General features: G+C 30.1%; 2 protein-coding genes across 2 annotated transcripts in view; one reads left to right on the forward strand and one right to left on the reverse strand.

Annotated features, from left to right (window-relative positions):
* The window catches only part of LOC100165947 (zwei Ig domain protein zig-8), a 294,097-nt gene that overhangs the window by 104,525 nt on the left and 164,312 nt on the right, over nucleotides 1–25,260 (forward strand). The window lies entirely within an intron of this gene.
* LOC100570274 lies at nucleotides 12,343–18,072 on the reverse strand. The gene is made up of 6 exons (XM_003247619.3): nucleotides 16,905–18,072; nucleotides 16,686–16,784; nucleotides 16,514–16,603; nucleotides 14,665–14,897; nucleotides 13,933–14,165; nucleotides 12,343–12,406 (listed from the first exon to the last, which is right to left on the reverse strand). The coding sequence occupies exons 1-5, from the start codon at nucleotides 16,978–16,980 to the stop codon at nucleotides 13,935–13,937; spliced, it is 729 nt and encodes a 242-aa protein (XP_003247667.1). The 5' UTR covers nucleotides 16,981–18,072; the 3' UTR covers nucleotides 12,343–12,406; nucleotides 13,933–13,934.

Consider the following 25,260-nt stretch of genomic DNA (forward strand, 5'->3'; position numbering starts at 1 on the left):
CCCTTTAATTAAAGACCTTTTCTCCTTCACCATCCCGAGCAGCCCTCCTAGACGCTTAAAACGAAAATGGTGCAGAAACCTTTTACAATTTTAACTCTAAAAAAAAAAAATATGTCTGAATAAATAAATAAATTTTCTAACTTTTAAAAATCAACAATAAAGTGTCATAATTGGGTGGCTTCTTTACTCAGTTTGTTTTTAAGCATCGATCATCTAAAAAACATTATTCCAGTAAATTTATGTAAAATAACAAATTAAAAAATAAGGTCAAAAATGATAACTGTATTTCTTTTATTCCACAATTTATAAATCTATTTGTTCAATAGTTTCCCGATTGTTTTAAAATTCCTTACTGGACTTATTAAAAAAATAAATAAAAAAGTTATGGAGATCTGACACCCTTGTTCTATTTTTTCTATGACATAGGGTTATGAAGATTATTGGTTCTATTTTATATTCAAGCCAATTCATCGTTTGTTAGAGAAATAACTTTCGTGATTTATATATTACAGAATCTATTTTTATACAACCTCTATTTAAATTACTGCTAGTTATATAAAATATATTATACTTACACTTCTAAGAATTGAAATTGATTTTCTGCTCACCGAATTAGTTACGTACTATAATTTCATTACATGGAGTACCTTTGTATAATATAATAATTATTATGTATAGTAATAAAACATAATATTGGAAAAAAAACATTATAAAGAGTAAAATTGTTTTTATTTTCAAAATTTAAATTGATTTATAAACCAATCATTTTAATAAAAAGAAGAACAATGAGTGGGTTGGTATTCTCCGTGATTTATCACTAGGGAATTGCATTTGACGGATCGTTGAAGAATATTCAAGGTTAAAGGTGCAATCTTATTTATTTATTTTTTTTTTGAAAGCGTGTATTCATCAAAATTTAAAAAAACGTACAACCTCTAGTGTTAAGTCTGCTAAGTATTTGTTTTGTTCATATATTTATTTCAGTTTGTTAGTTTCATCATATTAAATAATTTAAATTTAGCTTTGTCGACATAGTAAAATGTTAGAAATTTTTTATCGATTACTAGCAAATACGAGAAAAAAATAAATGTCTAAGCTCATCTTAAGCAATATTTTAAGAGCATTTATTATTATTATTTCAATCTTGTCTACCGGAAAAATGAATATTATTATATTATATTTATGCTTAATATACTTAAGCTAATAGCATCCTTGCTATTTTCGAAACTTAAAAGATTTCATGTACCGTAAAAATATTTTTTTATGAATAAGGATATAATATTCAGTACTCACTTAAATGTTTCACTTTTGTTAATAAACCCATTATGTATTTTTCATAAGTATAGAGTTGGGTAATATAACCAAACATAAACATAATAATATGCGTCAAATATAACGCAAATACTAGTGATTGTTAATCCAAACTAGGTACCTATTAATATTTCAATTCACTTAATATCCATCCAATTAAATAGAGTGATTTTAAAAACTACGATGATTAATAGATTGATTTTTACTTTTTTATTTCAAATTGTATGAGATTAATAACATTATAAATGTAATTGATTTCAACTGGAAGCAATATGGGAGAAATAGGTCAAACTGCCATCGTCAAAAATTGACTTACTCAAGTAAATTTTACACGTGAAAGGAACGTACAGCTCTTATAAATAAATAACGAAATTAGTCATTGAAATATGTACACATGGTATATTTTCGCTACTTCTTTTGTCGTTTCTTAAATCTGTTTTCAATAAATTAATATTTAAAATTGTGTGCGCTCCTATATTATAAAAAAAAAACCCACCAGCAACTTTTACTCGGGTTACCTCGAGTGCGTGCAGCTATGAAACGTTTTCCAAAACTATTCGATACATAATAAATATTTATACACGTATATAAAACATATATAATATACGTGCGTGTATAATATATATATATATATATAAATATTATGTATATATATATATATATAGGTATAGATAATATTTAATGTATTCCGAACGTGGTGATTTTTCATAAAAGCTCGTCTTCGTTGGTGGTGAAAGAAGTTATAGATACGGTTTACCGTCAGACCAACTGTATAAAATTGACTCGAGTACAGCTGTTTGCCCTCATACACCGAAGAGCGGTGGGGCACGGGATCTTATGAATAATGCAATGGACTCGGACGCCTCCAGCTAACTATCCGTTTGTCATGGGGTTGCCATTGGTGTGTGTGTGTATGTGTGTGTGTGTGTGTGTCTGTCTGTGTAGTACACTCTCGTACACTCTCTGTTCCCCTTAATTTCTAGATAACTCCCGAGTGCACTGGACGTTTAAGCGCAAAAGCTCCAATTTGCAGTCAAGCATGTACAGCAGACTGGGGCACAGAAATGATCGTTCTTGCATACAATAACGCCGGTGATGAATATTATGACCAGAACTTGTTGAATTAATACAAATAAATTGCCCACACAACAACCGAATATCTAAACTCTGTTTCGCAGAGTAATATGTTGGTCACTCGAAATGAAAACCTATATATTATTATTATTGCCATGTGAGTATTATTATATTCTCCACCACAACCGCAAAAATCGATTTAAAATACAATACCTATACAATACTGGTAAATTATAATAATATGTAAATTGTTTTCCTAAAATAATAATAATGTACAGTTATATAGTGTACCTACTGTATAGTAGTTACTTTACAGCATAATAGACGAAACGTTTCTGGTTTTCAAATCCTCATTATCCAATAGAAATTATTATTGAGAAAATATTGAAATAGAATTTTAAAATTGTATATTTACAAATTTTAGCTAAAATAATAATAATAATATAAAGGTAAGTTCATTACAATATAATAAATGTATGCTTGAAACGCGTCTGGTTTGAAATAGCCACATACCTAATTGTATAGGAATTATTATACAAATTAAAATATATGTAATTTCAAAGTTTTAATTTAAACATAAATCACTTAATTGTATTATATTATATGAATTTTCATGACAATAATATTACTCATAATGTGTTTAACTTCAAATGTACTCTATATTGCATTCAATTCCACTACCGAACATTTTGTAATTAAAATACAATCAAATTTACTGTAACAAATAAAATAGTTTACAGTTACTTTTTATTTCTTAAAAAAAGTACCTAACTAAAATTATCAATAATAGTCAATTTTATATAGATTTAAAATGTTAATTTGAATTATTTTAGTATCCAAATACAATTAATCATAAAAAAAAAATTATATGAAAATTAGTAAACAGGACATCAAATTAAATGTGATACTGAGTATAAATTGCCTCAGTTACCTACTCATCTAAATAATAAAAAAAATTTAAATAGTTTTAATTTTTGTGAAATAAGGATAGCGCAAATAACATTATACGTTGATTTATAATTATTAATTATATAAAGCAATAAAAATAACAATTAACTATAATTTAGTGATTTATTAGAACATTTACATTTGCAGAATTTAAAAAATTAATTTTTTTATAAACTCAAAGTGAAGTAATTATGTTGATAATCTATAATGACCGTACCTATCTAATAAATATATATGTATAAATATATTATTTTTAATATAGTTTGTTCATCAATTGCATAGACTAGTCGACGCCATTTCGTTCTCTCTTGAAAAGAAAAAATACTGCTCGTGCGTGTTCCTTGATGTCTCACAAGCCTTTGACAGGGTTTGGCATGAAGGGCTACTATTTAAACTAAAAGCTTTTCTTCGATCGTCACTTCCAACTCAAGTTTGGCTCTTCCTTTTCAAATATTGAAAAAATTAGCGCAGGAGTCCCTCAAGGTGGCATTCTTTCACCTATACTATACAATGTATATGCAGCAGACCAACCTACCTCTCCAATAACATCTGTAGCTGAATTTGCGGATGATAAGGCAATTATATCAGTACATGAAAACCCTCACATTGCTTCTTTAAACCTTCAAAACCACCTTGACCTAATGTCTGTCTGGTATGATAAATGGGGAGTTCAAGTCAACCAATCAAAATCCATTCAAACTACATTCACTCTTCGTCTCCCTTCCTACCCAGAAGTCTTTCTTAATAACATACCAATCCCTTCATCCCAATCAGTTAAGTACTTAGGCCTAACCTTTGACCGTCGCCTTACCTGGGGACTTCATATCAAAACTAAAAAACTCGCCCTAAACGAACGACTACGCTCAGTTAAACCACTAATATCTAACAAGCACTCTAAACTAAACACCAAACTTCTCATATACAAATCATTAATCAAACCCAATAGTTTATACAAAAATTACAAAGAATTAAAATATTTCAATAAGTTATTTTATGTAGGTATGCGTAATTTTTAGATAAAGTAGGTATGTCGATAAAATATTTAAAAGTTACTGTTTTTTTTCTGAATAGTTTATGTTTGGAGAGAATATATTTTTTTCTCCCATAAAGCAATATATTTTCATATTTTAATTACATTATGTAATTCTAATAAATCAGAGATTAAACACTAATAATAATAATACTTACTTATACATTAATAATTTAAATAAGTTATTTATACATACATTTTTGAATTCCTAATATCAATTTTAAATTTGAATTTAACTACAATAAGAACTTAAAATTCCATCGCTTTGACGGTATCACAAATGAGATTCTCGTTTAAAGCTCAGATGGTGTTATTTTTTATACGTTACGTCAATTTCAAATCACTACTACAGTTTCATCTATTTTTATATTTACATCACGTTTTTAAAAAGTTCTTTCCTTTAAATATAAATTTAATAATATTTGAAATAATTATCGTAAATAAACTTCATATCATATACCTATAGTTAATTAATTATTCTTATTATCATCATATAAAATCTAAATGCACCCTTGGCAGCGTTATTTTGTTAAATTGTATAATAATTTAAAATAGATAAAATGTAATCATATTTGGCTATTAACAGTTAATATATCGATATAATTTAATTGTTTTATAAAATTAACAACACTTGTCAAGTACTTTTCTCATATCAGCAGCATTTTACAATAATTAAAACTAGTCAATTAAATGTGTATTCATTTATGTATTAGACATTTAATTTTTAACATATTAAGGTACCTACTATATTAATTATTAAGCTCTACTAATATAATATAAAATAAATAACGAAGTATTAAACTTCTTGTACCACAGTCTACAATAGTACAATAGCTCCATGAAAATATGTTAACAAAACTCTTATGACCTATTTGGGTTGTTTCAAAAAGCCGTGTTCTATCTGTCGATGCATTATAGTATATTTTGTTAACTTGTTTTGATTTTGACGATACCTAAATAAAAACATGTTTATAATGTGAATTTCCACATGGTTTGGTTTTGGTGGTATTGTGTTATTTGAATAAAACTGTTAACAAAAATCGCTTTAAACTATGATATTTAACTATTTATAGAATACAATAATAACCCAGACTCCATTGAAAGTCAGTCTTCGATTTTACAGGCGAATACGCCATTAGGTATAGTATAATAATTCCCTTTCCCCATTCCTCTACATCAACACGGTTGTATTATATTTTGAATAGCCCTATTATACAGGACTGCCGACACGTATGGGACCCAACCTTTGATATTGTACACCTATAGAAATGGACAGTGAGAGGGTGTGAGTGAGATGTATAGAATGGCGGGTGGCAGGGGTTGAGGGGGAGGCAGCTATATAGAGTGAGTGAGCGTGGTAGAGAAATAATGAGAGAGAGCGAGAGAATGCGGTGGAGGTGTGCCTTTTAACTTGCTAAACTGAAGCGTTGCAAAACTTTCTCTAAGTGATATACGGACCTTCGACAAAACACCCTAGGTTTCTGCGCAAGGTTCAGTTTCCAACTTAGAAACCATTATTTGTCCATTAAAGATAATGTATTATAAAAAAAAAGTTTATGTTGTACGAATTTCTTATTATCGATTATTGGTAATACTACGATATCCCAATCATTTGTTTTGCGTGTTAAACTATACTATAACTATTATGTATATAAAAAATAAATCATTTTGAGACTTATGATATTGAACTTAAGTTTAGTTTTGTTGGTCGCAATATAATTGATCACTCGGCTATTAAAATGATGACTACAATAATAATAATTTAATCGTTTGTTTTCAAATCATACCCTAATTTTATTATTATTATTGCAAATCTAAAACTTTGTAAGCCAAATATTATAATTATGCCATACGCCGCAAATGACTTGGACACGAATTTCAGAGTAGGTACCTATAATTTATAAATTATAATGCAATTGAAGTAGTCGATAATTTATCGTCAGTAACTAATATAAAATTAAAAATAGTAAGTTCAGCGTAAGTAGGTACCGATCATTATGTATGTATGATGGAATCTTCACAATAGAGTTCACTATATCTATATATAATATTATTATACAATATATGAGACGTTATGTCTGAGGAAACGACCGCGGCACCGCGCCAGGCCATGTTCAAGCAGCATGCTGTGGATTACATAATGTACCAATTCACCCAGTTTTTTTTACCCTCATATCTTTGCTCTCTGGCATCCTCGGCTTTTGAATAATGAAAATACTTTACCTATCATAAAATGTATTTCGACTTTATTTTAATTAAAATTTCTAATGCGTTTTATTAGAAATATCAATATTTAAAAGTAATTGTTTTGTTTAACCAACGTTTTTTTTTTATAATACGTAACTAGAATTCAAAAATCTACATAGCTTTTGATCCGGTTCGACTCGTTTGCGCATATTCAAAATGTTTGACATGAAAATTGTCGCGTTTTTTTTTTTACTTTCCTAAGATCAATTTATTGTAAGTCACAGATAATAGTACAAATTACCGAATATTTGATAGAAATATATTGAGTACATTTTAAAATTAAAATAATCGTTTGTGTAGATTATATAGTTTTGGACATTACGTAGGTATGTGGGTACTTAACATCCGTGTGCAATCGAGTTGGGATAGGTTTTTTTACGCATACGAGTTGTAGCCCTTTAAATTACAGGACCTCAACTGCATCGCATCAGTTGGTGAACGGTTTCGTTAGATAAATCTCATGCCATTCTCTTTATACAGATATGTAATAATAATAATAATAATAATATATGATATATTATCGACTAACCCGAACCCGTTATCTTTAAATGTATTAACACGTGCATTTTCCAGGAATCCCAAAATTTTTCCGTTCGTGCAAGTTTAATTTATTTCGAATATTTTATGGGCAATTTGAGCACATATATAGTAGTTGTGCGTCAATAACAAAATTGAAACGCCATTTACAGAAAAACCACAAAGCGTTATTTTTTGTTGAAACTAAATACTTTTGGATTGAAAAATTTACTACAACCTATAATTTAGGTAAATATAAATATTTACATTTGAATAAATATCGTATTATGTAATAAGTACGATAAGTGTTTAGTATTTTTTACAATATAATATGCAATAAAAAAAAATTTATTTTCAATTTAACATGTTTTTTTTTCAAACAGATTTGGATTGGGCTTATGAATAATTATACCTAATTTATGCTACAGCAAAAACTATAAAAATACATTAGCTTTTTCAAAATAATTTTGAGAAATTTAAGATGTTTTTGAATTTTGAAAAGGACATAATATACAGGTACGATTAAAACTAATCTTTCTGTTCAATAGTTTACTTAGTTAACTAAGTAGTATCACTGGTAATAAGTAAATGGGAATAGTATTATGTTTTTATCATTGAGTATGCGCAAAACCATTCCGATACTAAAATAGCTACCTCTAAATTGACTACATTTAATACATAATATTATAACTAATAACTAGGGCTCAGATTTGAATGCATTTGCATATTTTTTTTTGGAATGTCTTACACTATGATTTCCAAGCTACAAATGTGTTTCAAGTACTCCATGATTTCACCAAAAAAAATTATTGGAACATTTTCGACGTTTTGAATGCATTTTTTAATTTTTTTTATCTATTTCTCTCATTATGACAAAATAAATTGACTTCATTAGAATATAAACATAGTACCACGTAATATAAATCATTTTCATTTTGAACTGTATTATAACATCAGGTATTCTGGTTTTAAATTAAATAAGGCTGACATTTATCTTTATGTCACACCAACCAATTAGCCCATTTATTTGCATACAACTTTTATCGGAGTATTACAGTCTAGTACAGTGTAAACCAAATGTAATATTACAACTCATTTTTTTATATATATATATATAAACGTATCTACAGAATTATACATGTTAAATTCATTTTTTAAATGGGCATTTTCTTGATATATTTAGGAAAATTTACTGAAACATTTATCAATTTATCAAATTGTATTTATTATAATAAAATTTATAAACCACTAGGTAACAACAAAGAAAAAGCTCTAAATCTTGATATATTATGTAGTAATGTAGTAGGTATACATAACTTATTAGCAACAAATAGATCATTTTAAAAATCAGATAATTAAAAAATAATAATTATATTATAGTGGTTTAATGAACTGTTTGGGATAATAAATACGAATCATTTACAACATGTATCTATCTATTTGATTAATTTTTATTAAATTTCACCATTTTAAAATATTTTACTTCATATTTCATTATTTTGAGCTCTTAAAAATATGATTTCCTTGGTTTTCCTTATGGTTTATGTATTTCAATCAAGCCCTCCGATTTTAATGTGGTAATATTCTTCATCATCTTGTAAGATGGCCCATCATCATTCCACATCGTCACACGTCGACCCTTATTGCGTTTTATTATTTTCTTTCTTCTCTAACTTGGTCTAATATCTTAGAATTTCCGTTCTTTTTCACTATTTTATATTTATTCCTTTCTCTTCAGAAGCTGGTGTTTCGAAAACATATTAATACTGTTCATTACAGACACACAAATTCTCAGAATTGATTTTTTAATCCTTCCTAGATTAAGAACAAATTCAATAACCAGCACTATATAGGTAAAGAAATTGAAAAAAATAAATGTATTTCTTTAAATCCTCACAAGATATAAAATGACTACATAATATATACCTACATATATATTCATCATTATCTATTATTACATATAACCTGTAAAACATTTGAAAATACTTTCCAGTTTCCGGAGAAACTTATGGGCATTTTTAGTACCTATAAATCTAACTATAAAGGAAAATTTGTAAATTGTTATTCAGAGTTTTAATTGTTGTAGACAAATTATATTATAATACAAGTTTGTTTGAATTTATGTAAACATTCATACATTAAAAACACATTAGTTAAAAACTATTGTTTGTGGTATTGTTGAATCATATTATGAAATTATTCACGAAATCGTTTTGGTTTATTTTAGAATGACTAGAATTACCTATGTTATATCGGTACAATACTATAATCTAAATATAACAAAATATAATACATAATTGAAAAAAAAAATACGTAATGATTTTATTGAATCTTTAAAATATTTATCATACATAATATTGAGTTTTTTTGAAAAACCATAAGATAGGTAAAATATACTTTCACATAGTTTATTTTTTACTACATTTTACTATATTTTATTTACACATAAAATGTTGTATAGAATAATAATTAATCAAAAACTTCAGTAAAGTAACTTGGTCTACATATTTTTTAAACTAAATAGTTAATTATCCTTTGATGTATTATTATAGTTCATAGTTTATTCATGATTGGTGTGGTCCGATAAAATAATTTATAACAAACATTAACAGTATCTGCCGTCATAGATTCAAAAACATTTAACGTAATATTGTATATTTAATAATATTATGTATCAAAAACATAATTATTTATGTAAATATTATGGGTTAAGATTTTATTGTTAAACTTTTAAAACAATAAATTAAAAATAATTTTGGAATTGCCTCAATAACTCATTCGTAAAAAAAAAATGTTACTGAACCTTTCAGTGTGTCGTTATCTTTACAGTATTGCTTATCATCTGAAGTTTCTTTTCTGTAATAACAAACACACAAAATAAAACAAAAAATATATTACCATTTTTTTTTTATCTACCCTGTTTAACTAACTGTGACCGTTTTGTTGGGAACCATAAAGGGAAAAAGCATTTTTACGCATTTTTTCTATGTACCCGACACATATTAGAGGTCATTCCCATGTTTGGCTCAGTCATATGGAATGTGAGAGGGAAGGAAAAAAAGTTAACAGTCGTTTTACGTGTTCGGAATGCCTTAGTGGGTTAGTAAATAAAATTCACAGAAAATTACATTTTGTCGGCTAACCAACACTGATAAGCTTTGACACAATAGTGTTGGTCAATATTCGTTCAAATTAACATCCACTGGGACTACCACTGTAAGAGCTTCATATGAGTGCAAGTTTAAAACGCTCAGCTCCAACTGGGGGTGTTCTATTATAAAAAGTATTTCGACTACAGCACAAGCAATGCGATTAATGTTATTGTTTTTAAAAATAAAATAGATAGCATATAGTTACCTACCTATTTGTGTTCAAAAATAACGAAATGTTATATTTTTCTCGTTTTTCTTTGTAATGTTTAAATGAGATCTGAAGATTAGAAAACCATTATAGATGCTACAAAAGGAAATATTCATTACGAAGAAAACGACCGATGTTCCAACCGATGTACACTAATGCTTTTAAGTACTTTAATACATTACGGTTAGAACTGTGTATGATTTATGTATGGAATAAATAAAATAAATGGAACAATTTATTATAAAAATAAATGCCATTTTTCTTATTTTAAAGTTATATATATATTCACAAATCACAGATGGATTATGATATATTATGTTCATATAAAAATAAATATAAGAAAGCTTATACATTTTAATTAAACATAATTTATTCTTTAAGAAATATTTAAAAATATTAAATAAACGTTATGTATGAAATCAAATAATAATATTAGAAATATATTCGTGTAAGTAATACGTTATGGATATTGGAAAAAGAATGAAGATGTTTAAGTTATTTTTTTAGAAATACATAACTAAAGTACATATAAAGTTTCGATTCAACGCACGTTGTCAAAAAAAAGAAACCATATACTTTGCAGGCTATTGCAGGTACTACTTGTATTTTCATACGGTAATATTTATTTAAACCATTTTGTTTCGTGTAAATAATTTATAAATGTGGTCGTTCTTGTTAAGACAGTGTATAAGGGTCATGGTTTATTCTTCTTTTTATTTTATTTTGGAGTAAAAAAAAACATTATTTTCGATCTATTGAAAATGAGTTACATGTAAAAGTCTAAAAAGTTTATAATGTTAACTCTAAAAACTAAAACAACTTTTTGAAACATAAAGGCACATGTTTTTCAAACATCTACGGCTTTTACAGACGTCATAAAAAAAGTTTCATAATATATTTATTATTATTACTAACCTAACTTACGCTACTTTCCGGTTATTCTTTGCGACAAAATTTAACAAGACATACCTACTTTGATAAATGGTCCAGAGTTTCAGGATGTTTTAAATAATCAATGTTTGAGGTACTGCATACACGGCTAACCTATGGACAGTGAACACTTCGATTTCGCATAAATTTAAGTGGTAATCCACACGGAATGCTACATAATATTTCGGGAATTATGAGTATGTGTTCATTTCGTGGGTGTTTTTAGCTATCTGCGCGAAATTTATTGCGCTTTAAAAGGATTTCTCTCGGACCCTTTAGCGAACCGAAATCCCTTAGGGGTATGTGCTTCAGTGTATATACATTTATACGGAAGCGCCCAATTCATGTGGAGTGTCTGGAAATTTTCCAAAATCGATATAAGTAAACTGAGCATTAAAAAAAGAAAAGAAAAGATAGAGAGATGGAAATAGAAAGAGATGAAGTGAAAGAAAGAGTGAGAGAGAAATATAGGGACGGAGAAGCGCAAAAGAAAAAAAAGAGATCAGTACAAAAGAAAAATAATGATGGTGACCGGAGATGAAAAAGGCAAAGCCGTATACAAAAGGGTTTACTCATGGATTTTGTAATCGATTAGAATAATAATAAAAAAAACACACAGGTCATTGTTCGGAAGATCGTGACACTTGGATAACATTTTTAAATAAACACAACACCAAATGTTTTAATATATTGTTTGTTTTATTAAAAAATAAAATCCATTTATTTTATTGATTTGTAAATTATTATTGTTAATATTATTATAATTTCTTACATGAGTACGTAGAGCAGAGTAGTTATATATTTATTTTATACACATACAATATATTTATTTACACGTGTGATAATTCTTTGGTTCATTTCGATATTTATGTTCGTATTGTAATAGAGTAAGTAGTTAATATTTAATTGATTATCTAGTACATTACCGTAAAATCTACACACATGTTGTATTCACATTACGTCTTATCACGAATTACGCAATATATTTTTCTGGAATACATAAAAACAAGTTTTAAAATAATATGATTAAATTAAGCATTTGTTTATAGCTACATAAAAATAGCATTTGTTTATTGAGATACTTATATACTTTTATTTTTAATAAAAATATTATAAAAAAACATTTATGAAGAAGACAGAAAATATCTCCCCTCTATATCATATTGTATTAAAAAAATATACATATTATAATATATGGTTAAAACATTGTGCATTTCAAAATATTATAATATCGCATAAAACTGTGTCATTATCGATTGCAACAACTCATTAAACAAATTTTACTATTTTACTATCTTGATGAAGTCAAATGTTAATAAAACAATGTATTAATATTGTATAAATATTAAATTATATCAAACAAAATATGTATCAATAACATATCTGATTCACAAATATTTTAGTAGGTATGCGGTAAAAAAAAACTATCATTGTTCACTGTTCAGCTTGTTTGTTGTAAAGCAAAATATTTAGATGCAGATAACTATTAAAAATTTTAATTTAAATTATAGCCATATAAAAATTGTGATAATTGATTCTTTTTTATCTAGATAATATTTTCATCGTTTTTTAAATGTTCACACAAACAAATTGATTAAATGAATAACGACGCATTCACATACCTAGGTGCATCTGAGTCTTAGGCATTTTTATTATTAATTTCCTTTTCCTTAATAAATTAATAATTAATAAATCAGAAAATTATTACTTTTTCGCAGCTATATATTTTTAAACTCCAATAATAACTACCAGATAATTCAAATGTTTACTTAATGCTCTAACAAAATAATAATGCATAACAAGTTTTATCAATGACAAATTATTGTACCTATTGTTTGAAGAATTATATTATAATTAAGAGTCACTTGTCGGCTTTAACAAAAATATAAACATTTTCGGGATATGTAGGTATTATAAGTTATAGCTAATCATATATTGTATTACATGATATACCAAAATGTAACTTTTAAAATGAAAAGCAGTAATATTAATTAGGTAATGAAAATTAGAGAGAACTATACAATTACATATTTTATATTATAATTATACCTTTATATATTTGTGTGTTTACTAATTCATTATTTGTTCAATAAAAAAAAAATCACAATATTTATGATATATTGTATTATTTTGTATCAAATACCAATTGCAATTCGCTCATAAGCATAATATTATAATACATAAAGTTTATATATAAAGTTTAAAAAAAAATAAAATTATGTAGGTACTACAGTATTGTAGTACAGTGCGACGAAAGTGTAATATCTTCAAATACTACCTAATCGTTATGATATTTTTCTACGTTCCTAAATACGTCATGCTCGCAGAAAACTGTTTTATAGAAATTGTAAGTGAAGATTTATTATTAAACACGAGATGGACTTATAATAGGTACGTAAACACAAACACAGTTTTCCCATAGGACATTCTAAATCTGTAGTTCCAGGTAGTATTTACTGAGTGTTTTCAACTCTGGGTGAGCACATAAATATTATATAATATTAAATAGTATGTACTTTTAACGTCTATTCACTTTGTCCGAGTTGACCGCGTAACCATACAAGCATCCAAAATTGGCGGCGGCTTTTATCAATTTCTGCAGGTTAGTATTGACCGAACAACCGCATTGATTACAAACATTGTGTGGATATTTGCACAGCATATTAAATTCACTCGACGACATTGACGGCCCGGGACCGGCGCCGGAGAGCCGGAAGGTCTTTTTGCAAGAATTCCGCAAGTTAGTTATCTATAAATATGACCTAACGTCAGTGAATGACGTTCGATAGACATCTACTTGTAATTTATCGATCGTCCGATCAGGAGGAGGCTATGGATTCTACGTGTTTGAATAAATAAAGATAAAACGAATAACAGCGATGCGTTTAAAACGGAATAAGTTTCGTAATGTGATTACGATATTATGTAACAGTAAAATTGTATAAAAGTAGGCGCACTATAATATAAGGTACCTACTCTGTCTATATAGGTTAGTAATACCTATTTAAACTTATTCGACCATTTTACGGAAAACAACGTAAATTGTCTCCGACGTCCTCTCTTTCGATCTAAATTATCAACAATTGCGATAAAACACAACAAAGTTTCGACGCCCGAATGCTTTTACTCGGTATAATGCGCGCGAATATGTGTCAAATCGATTTTAATTTTAATCGGTCGTTTAAAGCAGCTGCTGGCGCAAGCGGTACGTATATAAAACGAACGAGTGAGAAAATCGGAATATTGACCTGACGCGGTCTACAGCAAGCACTCCGTAAGTCATCAAGTGCTCGGATTACCGACTTAAACAGCTTCTGCAACCAATAGGCGTCCGCACACCCCATGTCGTTGTCCGACCGGGCCAATAAGTCTAATATTTCACGTACTCGTCCGCCCACCATCCGAACACACACGTCAGCCGGCAGAGTGTCTGACATGTCAGCCGCCGACTTAGAACCACTTCCACTAGATTTCTGGTCCGCTGCAACGTGCGATAGAAAAATAAAATGAAAGTTAACATGCTAAACCGCTGTTATGTGGTCAAAGCTCACTGTATTCCTCATCATCAAAGCTCTACTCCAACTCCCACCCACCATAGACGCACCGAAATGATTTCGATTTAACTGTTTCAGCATTTCGAGCGCAAAAGTTTTAAATTAAAAATGAAACTTTCTCTGAAAGATACGATAGTTGTTTGTTCACTTGGTCGGTTGGTGAAAAGAAAATGTTTGCTCTTTGGGCCTTGAGATTCATCCATAATAATGTGCCCCACCACTAACTGGCGTTAAAAAACGAAAGCGTCCATCGAGTGTTAATACAAAAAGTTTCGTTCCCAGTGCACCCAAAAGTTAATTGGATGGCATTCTTTGCTAACGAAATCCTTCTAACGTTATTTAAATTATTTTAATAAAGGGTTATTTCTATCTATGGCAACACATCTTAATAAGTAATAACAAAACGTTAAAACGTATATTTTGAGTGCGTCAATATTAATTTTTTTTAACATGAAGTGATTATTTTGTGAAATAAATACGAAATTAAATTGCATGATTTAGTATAAATAAATAGATGTTGTAAGCTATCAATAAAAATAATCATAGTACAACTAATATTGTTGTGTACCACGGTTATAAATAGAATGGTTGTCCATTGACCCATGATTCCAATACATGAAAATTGTCTACCGAAATGAATATCTATAATCAGTATTAAAGTTAAATTAAACAGCTGAAGATTTAAGAGCACTTATGTGTCAGAGTGACTATCGCGTAACTACAATTTACATATGAAAGTTAACCGCATTTATACTCACTACAACAAATAAGCGCTGGTGCGGAAATCTCCAGCTGTTTAATACTGATTATGGAGATTCAATTCGGTAGACACTTTTCTAGATTCGTTGGAAACCATACTATCTTTAATCGTGTTGTGGACTAGGTATTGATAAACAATGTATTACATGCATATTTGTGCACTCCATTTTATTATTATAATTCAATAAACTCTTTATAACCGTTTCACATAATATTATTATTAAATAAAAAACAATTTCACTCGTAGGTATATAATAAATTAAGGTAAATGTTAGCAATCAATTAATAACTACACATTTTAATACGGATTTGTGGATACGATTTCAATTTTGAATTTGTATATAATTTTTATCATTTATTATACCTATTTAGTATTTAACTGATTAAATAAATGCAAAATAAACGGACAATATCCCATTATAAATTAAATATAGTCCACCTATTGAAACTCGGCTTAACACTAATATTATTCTAGCATGAAGAATATTATGCATAGTAAGTAATTACATAATATTATACGTAAACCATTTTACATTTATTGACCATCAAATTATTATTATTAGTGGATATCACTGAATTATGTAATGGTTAATTGAACCAATGAGTATTAAAACTTGAATACTAAACAGGTCAGAATAATGGAATTTTAAAGCACAATATTGATGTAGGGACCCGCATACATAATTATACATGGACCTAATATATAATATATTAACAATCGACATGCGGATTATAAATAGTTTTACACAATTAAATCGTGTAATGTGTATACATAATAGTTTACCATTGTCACAGCACGTTTTACATTTAGTAATAGTATTTCGGATGTTTGTATCAGAGCTGCTTCCAACGAACGATTTCTTACTGGTTTGTTCTAAAATATTGTCACAAACTCAAGTAAATTGTGCTTGTATCAATAATAAGGTTGGTTTATTAAATAAATATTTTTTCAATACTTGTTTGACGAGCTTTATGTTTTTTTACGTAGCTCGATCCATCAAAATAAGTCAAACGAACTGACGTTTTACTGTTTTCGTGAAACTTCTGAACTAAAGCTGAAATAAATTATAACGAACGTAATTGCTGTTAGAGTTCAATAACTCAACAATGCGAGAATCACTGGAGTAAAAATAATTTAAGTTTAATGTTGATAATATGTTCGGCAAATTTATTACTAGAATTAGAATTTATGTCTTCATTAGTGTGGGACGATACGTCATGATCAGCAATGCATTGTTTCCGAGAACACATAATTTTTTGGAAATATTTTTAAAACTATACAAATTGTTTAAATTGTTAAAGCATAATAATCATAATTTGATATTTTGATACCGAAAAAAAATTACTCAGCATTATTATAATATTATTTATACTTGTTTAGTTTCCATAAAAACTCGTTTTCAAAATGTTTGTTATTGACTATTAATGATAGTATACGATTTAAAAATTCAAAGCATATTATTATATAATATGTTGTACATATAGGCATATTAGGCACATGCTACTTCGATTTTAGGTAAAACTATATCAGGTAAATATATGTAATAAGTATACCTAATATTGTAATATTTTTATTTAAAGGTGAAGGAAACATCAAATTTCCATAGATGTGCCTATACCGCTAAAATTTAATTTCCCGCATATTTAACAACATGTATTTCAATTGGATTTTATGATAGAACGATAATTAACATAAATTGTTTTCAAAATGTAAAAATATTTAAAATGAAAACCGTTTCTCTTAAGCCTTAATTCTAACATATTATTATCCGTAATGTATTAAATTAACAATACCTATATTATAATATTAGAGTGTAGCTCATAAAAGGTTGGAAAATGATCTATTTCAGTGGTTTTCAAACTTTTTTAACGTAGATACCACTTAATAGCACTCATGGTTATTGAAGATCAGTCACGCATGTTCTGCGGAATAATGTGGAAATTAACAATTAAGTGTTCAAAATGTCAATACTTTCATGTATATAATATTATGTTATAAACTGTAGGTACAGTCGTTGTAGAATTATAGTTTCATACATCGACCACTACGGGTTAATGAGTTATTTTTCGTGATTCGAGATACCTAACAAATAAAAAATTATTTGATCCACCAGAAACATTAATAAATAAATAAAAACAGGGAACTCGCTTTTCTTTATAGCAGGTGTCAAGTGTACCTCACCATTAGGCAGGTCACTGAAAATCATTGAATGCTGAAAACAGTTCTTAGTGGAGACTGAATGACAGCCATACTACTAAGTTTATGATTTTGGTTTTTATTATATAGGTATTCATAATGCTATTATTTAGTTAATTTATTTTACTACTAGTAATACAGTAGGTTGAATTAATTTTTGCCGAAAGCATTTATTATATTATTAGTTATCATAGTAGTAAAGACTAAAAAGTCTCATATATTAATATAATATGTACCTAATATTGATTCTAAAATAAAAGTGTTTATGTGAAATCATAACTGTTGATAGACTAATAAGTAATATTAATTACCACAATTTTAAAATCACCACGATAGCTCCTATATCTACCAAACCCATTATCATAGACTTATTATCCTTATTACACAAAGTTAAATAACTCAAAAACGATTCTTTTGAATTTTTATTTTTATAAGTATTAAGCACTTCGTAGTAATCAAAAAAATCAACTGTTATAAAATTAACAGTAGAAACGGGGGTTCTCATTTGAAGAAAAAAAACGTCTTTGTATATCAACAGGACACTTCTTGCGCTGTGCAAAAAAGTTTAAAAAATATGGTCCTTAAGTATATTTAAAAACTCCAAAAATCATATTTTGAATAACTGCATTATTGATGAAGAAAATAGTATAAGCATGTTTGGTGAAACACTCTATATACATATAATGCATTTGGTGGAAAATATAATGCTCTAAATGTGTTCCTTTTTTAATTACAACAAATAAACAATTAAATATACCTAGATATTATATTAGTTAGTATTTTAAGAAAATTATCGAGCAAAATATAATTATAATTACGCAGGTACATCATAATTCTTAATATACGTTTCATGAAATACTTGTCAAGTTTCTGTGTTTGCTACTATGCTTTAATTAACTAAATAGTTTCACATGCAAATATCTCGGATCCATTTAATTTAAACAAATATTTTACTCTTTTTTTTACTGTTTTCTATGGAACTATTAAAAGTTCACTAGGTACATATTATTATAGTCACACAAAGGTTCGATTTAGGTGCATATGTATTGAACATTTGTACCTATGTTAATCTATAATTCATATATTAAATTGTTCAGTAGAAACTTAAACTAATTATCGTTATAACTTATACCAGTTATACCTAATATTATTAATTGACATATTAATTATAAAGAATCTATTCAATGTTAATATATTTGAAGTTTCAAGTCTTAACCAATTACTTAAATCATTATGCTTATATTTTGTTTTGGTTAAACTTATAATTCGTCATTAATAATAACTTTATTTGAATAAAAGGTTCTAAATCGTATCATTAAAATGTACGTCAAATATTGGTTTAATCGAGGAGATAAAACAAATCCATTCATCGCCATGATATCCGATATACCCATTAAGTAATTGAATGTGTGTATTAACTACATCTCCATATCACATTCGCATAAATAAAATATATTCAACCGACTGATTGGCTGGGTAATCTGGGTAATCTAAAATAAGACAAACACATTTAATTTTTTTGTTCCATTGTTTTCAATCGTATAATACTCAAATACTCCATGTTCATACTAGTTTTCTCAGAACACACTTTGTAGCATTATCGCCCTGGCTGACAAATCGTTCTCAAATGTGCAGTACACCAGTCACCAGTTTAACGGTTTATGGCCCATAGTCATAATATCTAATTCATGTAATCTTATTTGTTCTACATATTTTGTTCTGTTAAAGGCCAATCACATCGCATAACTCTTTCCATAGGCTCCGAGCACGTAGGTATTAACGAAAATGCAAAATATTTTCTGGCTTAAGCCACTACAGAACTTATCGATTTAGAATATGTAGTGAACGAAATTCTTTTACTTTTCCTCTGCACATATTATAATATTATAACTTAACCTTTTTTAACTTCACCTAATTTATATTAATCATACAAAAAAATGGAGAAATTAGGCAACCAGAGTCACTCTATTATGCAATAGGTACCTATTGAGTGAGCATCGATTCACTTTTTGCCTGTTTTCTACTATAAACCATAATTTATTAATATACATAAAAAAAACTCATACCATTGTGTAAAATCAATTAATAGCTCCATTTAATATATATAAAAAAATGCCAAAACAAAATATTATATAATATCATATTATAATATTAAATTGAAAATTAAAATATTTCGGTATTAACTATTCTAATAGTATTAATGTATTAGTGTATGGATTTAGTTTCGGGTCTGTTGTATCTGGATAAAGATCACATACCGTATTATAGCTGGGAACTATAATATAATATAGAATTATATAAATCCGACCACGGCTATAATATTAATATTATTCTCGTTTCGTCGGTGAAATTATAATAATACCGCACCTACCAGATTTAATAACCACATCTAACTATATATCGATGGGCTGATAAATTAATTTTTTTAATCATATACCACCCTACCTACCTTCATGTTTATTTGGTTGTGTACTCTATGGTTTTTTTTTTATGTTTTTATATATATAATATATACCTAACAAGTAAATAATTTTATACGTACACCACAGTAACGATGAAAATTTTTTAATTTATCATTCCATAAATTCGATTTTATAATGACTTCCACGGCGGCCGCGGCAGTCGTTATAATTATTTATTTGTTCACCCGTAAATTTATATTCAAGTGAAACTGATCCGGTAAATTCTTTCCCCCCTGGGTCTCGTCCATTGTTTTCCGAACTTCCTGAGAGGCACTCACTAATACCCGACTTCAGAGGAGTACAGTCTAATACTGCACAACGAGTTCGTTATTTGAATGTTTACATTTTAGCGTTTAAGCAATATAGAATATCGCCACGTTATCTACACAGTTTACCGTTGTTTTACGTTTCACAAAAGGCCGGGGAAACTAGGTCGTTTTAGATAAGGGCGCAGTAACGTCTATATACCTACACGTATGTATGTGTGATACGTATATGTATATATGCACGTGTGTATGTATGTATGTATGTATATTATATGTATGCGAATTCGAGACGGCGAGTTATCGCCGTAACTCTAAAACGCACACTATTAGTTGCGAGCATGCAGAATATACGGCTAGAGCAAACGCGTAGCAATTATTTTGTTCGTCGCGACCGTAGCCTGCACACGCCACCCCTCGCCCTCTGGTGAATTCTAAATACCGGCTAGGGTTTCTTATAATATCACCAACCCGTCTGACATATAACACGCACACACGCACGCACGCACACCCGTCACACACACACACACACACACACACACACACACACACGTACGTACGAGTATGATATATAACGTGTGCGTATAAATACGTTTTTTCCTCTTCTCCGGCGGCCCTTTATTCTTATTTCGTATATCGCAATAAAGCGGTGCCGGCGGCGGCGGTGGTGGTGTAAAATGACCGAATGAAAATAATAAAAATATCGTTTCCATTCGAGAATCTGACAATGGCAGACGGCTGCGGTGGGACAGTCGGCGGCGACGGTGGAGAGGCGGACGAGGAAAAAAAAAATGAAAAGCGCGTGATTGATATCGTTTCGCGGACATCGATTCGGCCGGGTGACGACGATGTGATGGCAACTGCAGCCAGCGAGGCGGTGTGCGCACACCAGTTGATAGATTGTTTCTCTATTCTCGGCCGCGCGATATTTCAACCTCGCCTCGTCCTCTTTATCTCGTACCCCGTTCGCCGACGTTGCACGACGCTATATTATGTATATAAAAGGTTTTATATTCATTACGATAAATCGATCGGATCGCCGTCAATAATAATAATATCATATTCGTCAAATGAATATTATATATATATATTTTTTTTTAGATGGAAAAAAAAAGGTCGACAGTTAAAATCATCCCTGTCCTGCTTGCAGTGGTTTGTTTTGTTTTGTTTTTTTTTTTGATAACCAAACCGATTCCGTTTAATCGGCTCCAAGGTTGATCGCATTTCGTTTCTATATATATTTTTTATATTGTTTTTGGTCGTAAAACGCCGCTCTGTGTACAGGGAAAATGCCGTTCATTAAATCAATTACACGTGTTACGCGAAAGCGCGTATTGCGCTATTTAATAATAACAATAATGTTATGATATATATGTGTGTGTGCGTGCGTGTGTGTATTATTATATTAAGTATTATTTATATCTCCGTATGGTGTGTGTGTGTGTATATATTATTATGTGGTACTTAAACAGTAAATTAGGTATGTTATTAGACGAACCACTTCACTTGCGCTTGGCACACGCCCCGGAACGCCAACTTACACGATGGAAATTCGTTTTACGTGACCAAACTTATTTAACACTGATAAGATTAAAATTAAGATGTTGTTAACTTTGAACATTGGACAGCAATATACGATACCGCCTCACGTTTAATGCGCACGTCAGATGTATTATTATTATTATTATTATGACAACCATACAACAGACGTTCAATGTATAACTTACCACACTATTGTGTACGGATGTGATCAGGGCCGTATTTAGGGGGGGGGGGGAATGGGGACATTTTCCCCGGGCGGTTAAATATTGACTTATTTAGGGGGGCGGCCGGGCACCGCTGTAGCCTGGTGTATTATTGTATCAATAAATATTTTTTTGGAAAGAATTTGTACTATGATTTGTACCATAATTGTATGGCGTTATATTTTATAACTCAGTGATAGCATAGAATATAATTAATATTATTTTAACATAGGTAACCACGGTCCGCGATTGCAGATAGACAACCATGACATAACCACAGTTATTATCATCTATCATCATATCTATTATCAAAATTGAAGATTTTGTAAATTTTAAAGTAAACACTTATTTTATGATATTAGACCAGATTAAATCTGATTTAGAAAAAAGAAAAATTTCCTATGACAATTTAACTTCAAAGTATAATTTATTTTATCACTTTTCAAAACTAACACCTGCTGAAGTTAAAAAAAATTCTGAGTCACTGCAAAGTATATACAAAAGTGATTTAGGATCCTCATTTCCTATAGAATGCGTTCATTTTCAAAGTCATGTTAAAAGCTTAAAAAAACAAAAATGTGTTTTTCCAAAAACAATTTTAGAAATGAGTATTTATACAAGAAATAACAACCTTGTAGAAGTCTATCCATATACAGACATTGCATTGAGAATGATACTCTGTACTCCAGCTACAAATTGTTCAGCTGAATGGTCTTTCTCTACACTAAAGAGTGTTAAGAGCTACAATGAAAGAAGAAAGACTAAATGCATTAGCTGTTCTTAACATTGAATCAGAACTCACAAGAGAATTAGACTACAAAGATATTATAGAAGATTTTGCCAATAAGCAATCTAGAAAAAAATGATTGTAATTTATTTATAAATAATCATTGTACCTGTTGTATTCATTTTTTTTGCTGTGTATAATAATATAATATGTGTTGTTAGGTATACCTTATACCTACATTTTAATAATAGTATTTAACATATGACAAATTTACAAATTAAAGCTGAATAAAGAACTATAACTAAAAATGTATTAAGAAAAATCAAAAAAGTGGATCTAATTTTTGATGTGGAGGGGGGCGTAAAAATATTGTTACCCAGGGCGCACAAATTGTAAATACGGCCCTGCGCTGTCCTGATACTTTCCATGGTTTTCGCCCTAGCCTGGCATCCCGTCGGCGCCGTGTCTGCCGCATCCGATGGCCTCGTCGTGGAGTCGCCCACCGCTGAATCCTGAAACTTTACGTTTCCGCGGATCCAACGCTGCAGTGACGTCCGTGTTCCTAGCCACCATATAAATATAGCAAACCGTCATTCACCCGACGTGAGCTCTGCGGTTTCCATCTTTATCGTCACGAGTCGTCTGCGTGCAACGTTGCAGCAGTCGTCAGTGGTACCGTTGAGACGGCGTCGTTGTCCACGCGGTACCACTAGCCTTCGTCGTCGTGTCGTCGTCGTCGCTCTCGAACCGAAACAGCCGGGGCCCGCAACGCCTCCAGAGGGTCTCGCGTGTCGGCGACCTCGAGCGCGCGTCGTCCACGATCGCGTAACGCTACCGCTGGTGACTTAACGCCGATCACCCCCAAAAGTGAACTACCACGTACCTAACTTCACCCCACATCGCTTCGCCTTGTCTACTGCTTTCGACCTGAGGAACGGAGGTGTCGGGTTCTGCGGATGCTTTCTCATCGCTAGCAACCTAAGCAAATGAACACACGCCCGGCTCGTTTCCCCTCCACGCGGCGCCCGCGAATCGCCTAGTCCGCCCGCGTGAAGTTACTACGTGGGTTGCTGGTTGTACTCCCGGATCAAGCTCGACGTCCAGAACCTCAAACATGATCTTCTCCTCTCCCGAGTCCTCGGTCGGCATAACGTCGTCTACTACGACCTCGAAGTCATCGCTGTTCACTATGTCCTCCTCCTCCTCCTGGCACTGTTGTACAACCTTTCAGTGTACGGACGGGTCTCCGGGCTGTACATGTGGCACGGAGGTTAAGTTTTCTGACACCAAGTGAACCAGAGTATCGACCAATTGTTCGAGGATGTCAATCATCCGTCTAATTTCGCCTATATCGTCGGTTCCGGTGTTCAGTTGAAGATGGTGACTGTAGCCAAATTCCATGGCTACGATATCCTGGTGCACCGACTGGAAGGTCGTCTCGATTTGGTGGACGCTGGAATCCGACACCACTGCAGTGATGAGGTATTCCAGCATCTCATCGATGATGGTGTTGAGGTTTTCGGAATCATTGAAGTTTGACATAATTTCGGGTCTTATACTACGTGTGACGTCGAATAATAAATTGTGAATGAACAAATATTCAAATTTCGTTTCACGCCGTTGTCGAGCAAATCAATTATCTCCCAGACGAGTAATAGCAGCGAGTACTGATCGGCCATCATGATTATATTATGATTTTGGGCCTGTCTGTTTTTCTAAAGACCAACAACGATTATTTTCTATTACCAAATTTACAAACAGGCTTTTTGCCATTTAAAAAAAAAAAAAAATTATATCAGATTAAAAATTTTTAATTTCAGTAGTTACCTACGTATTCAAAAAAAAAAAAAAACATAAAATATGTTGTAGCTACTATACATGTAATGCAAACATCTGTAAATTATATAAAAAAGTTTAAAGATATTGATTAGAACAAAAGTTATTTTATTTGTCTGGTCTTCCTGTTAGATATAATATCATAATATTATATTAATAATATACAAATTATTATTGTTATTAATTATTCGTATAATGTTTGTGTAATATTCAAAAACATGGTTGTCTGAAAACAAAATTAAAATACTATAATCAGCTGTTTATAGAAACGGATGCCTTTGTCTCCTTCAAATCACGATTC

This window comes from Acyrthosiphon pisum, chromosome A1, assembly GCF_005508785.2.
Source record: "Acyrthosiphon pisum isolate AL4f chromosome A1, pea_aphid_22Mar2018_4r6ur, whole genome shotgun sequence".
Classification (NCBI taxonomy): Eukaryota; Metazoa; Arthropoda; class Insecta; order Hemiptera; family Aphididae; genus Acyrthosiphon; species Acyrthosiphon pisum.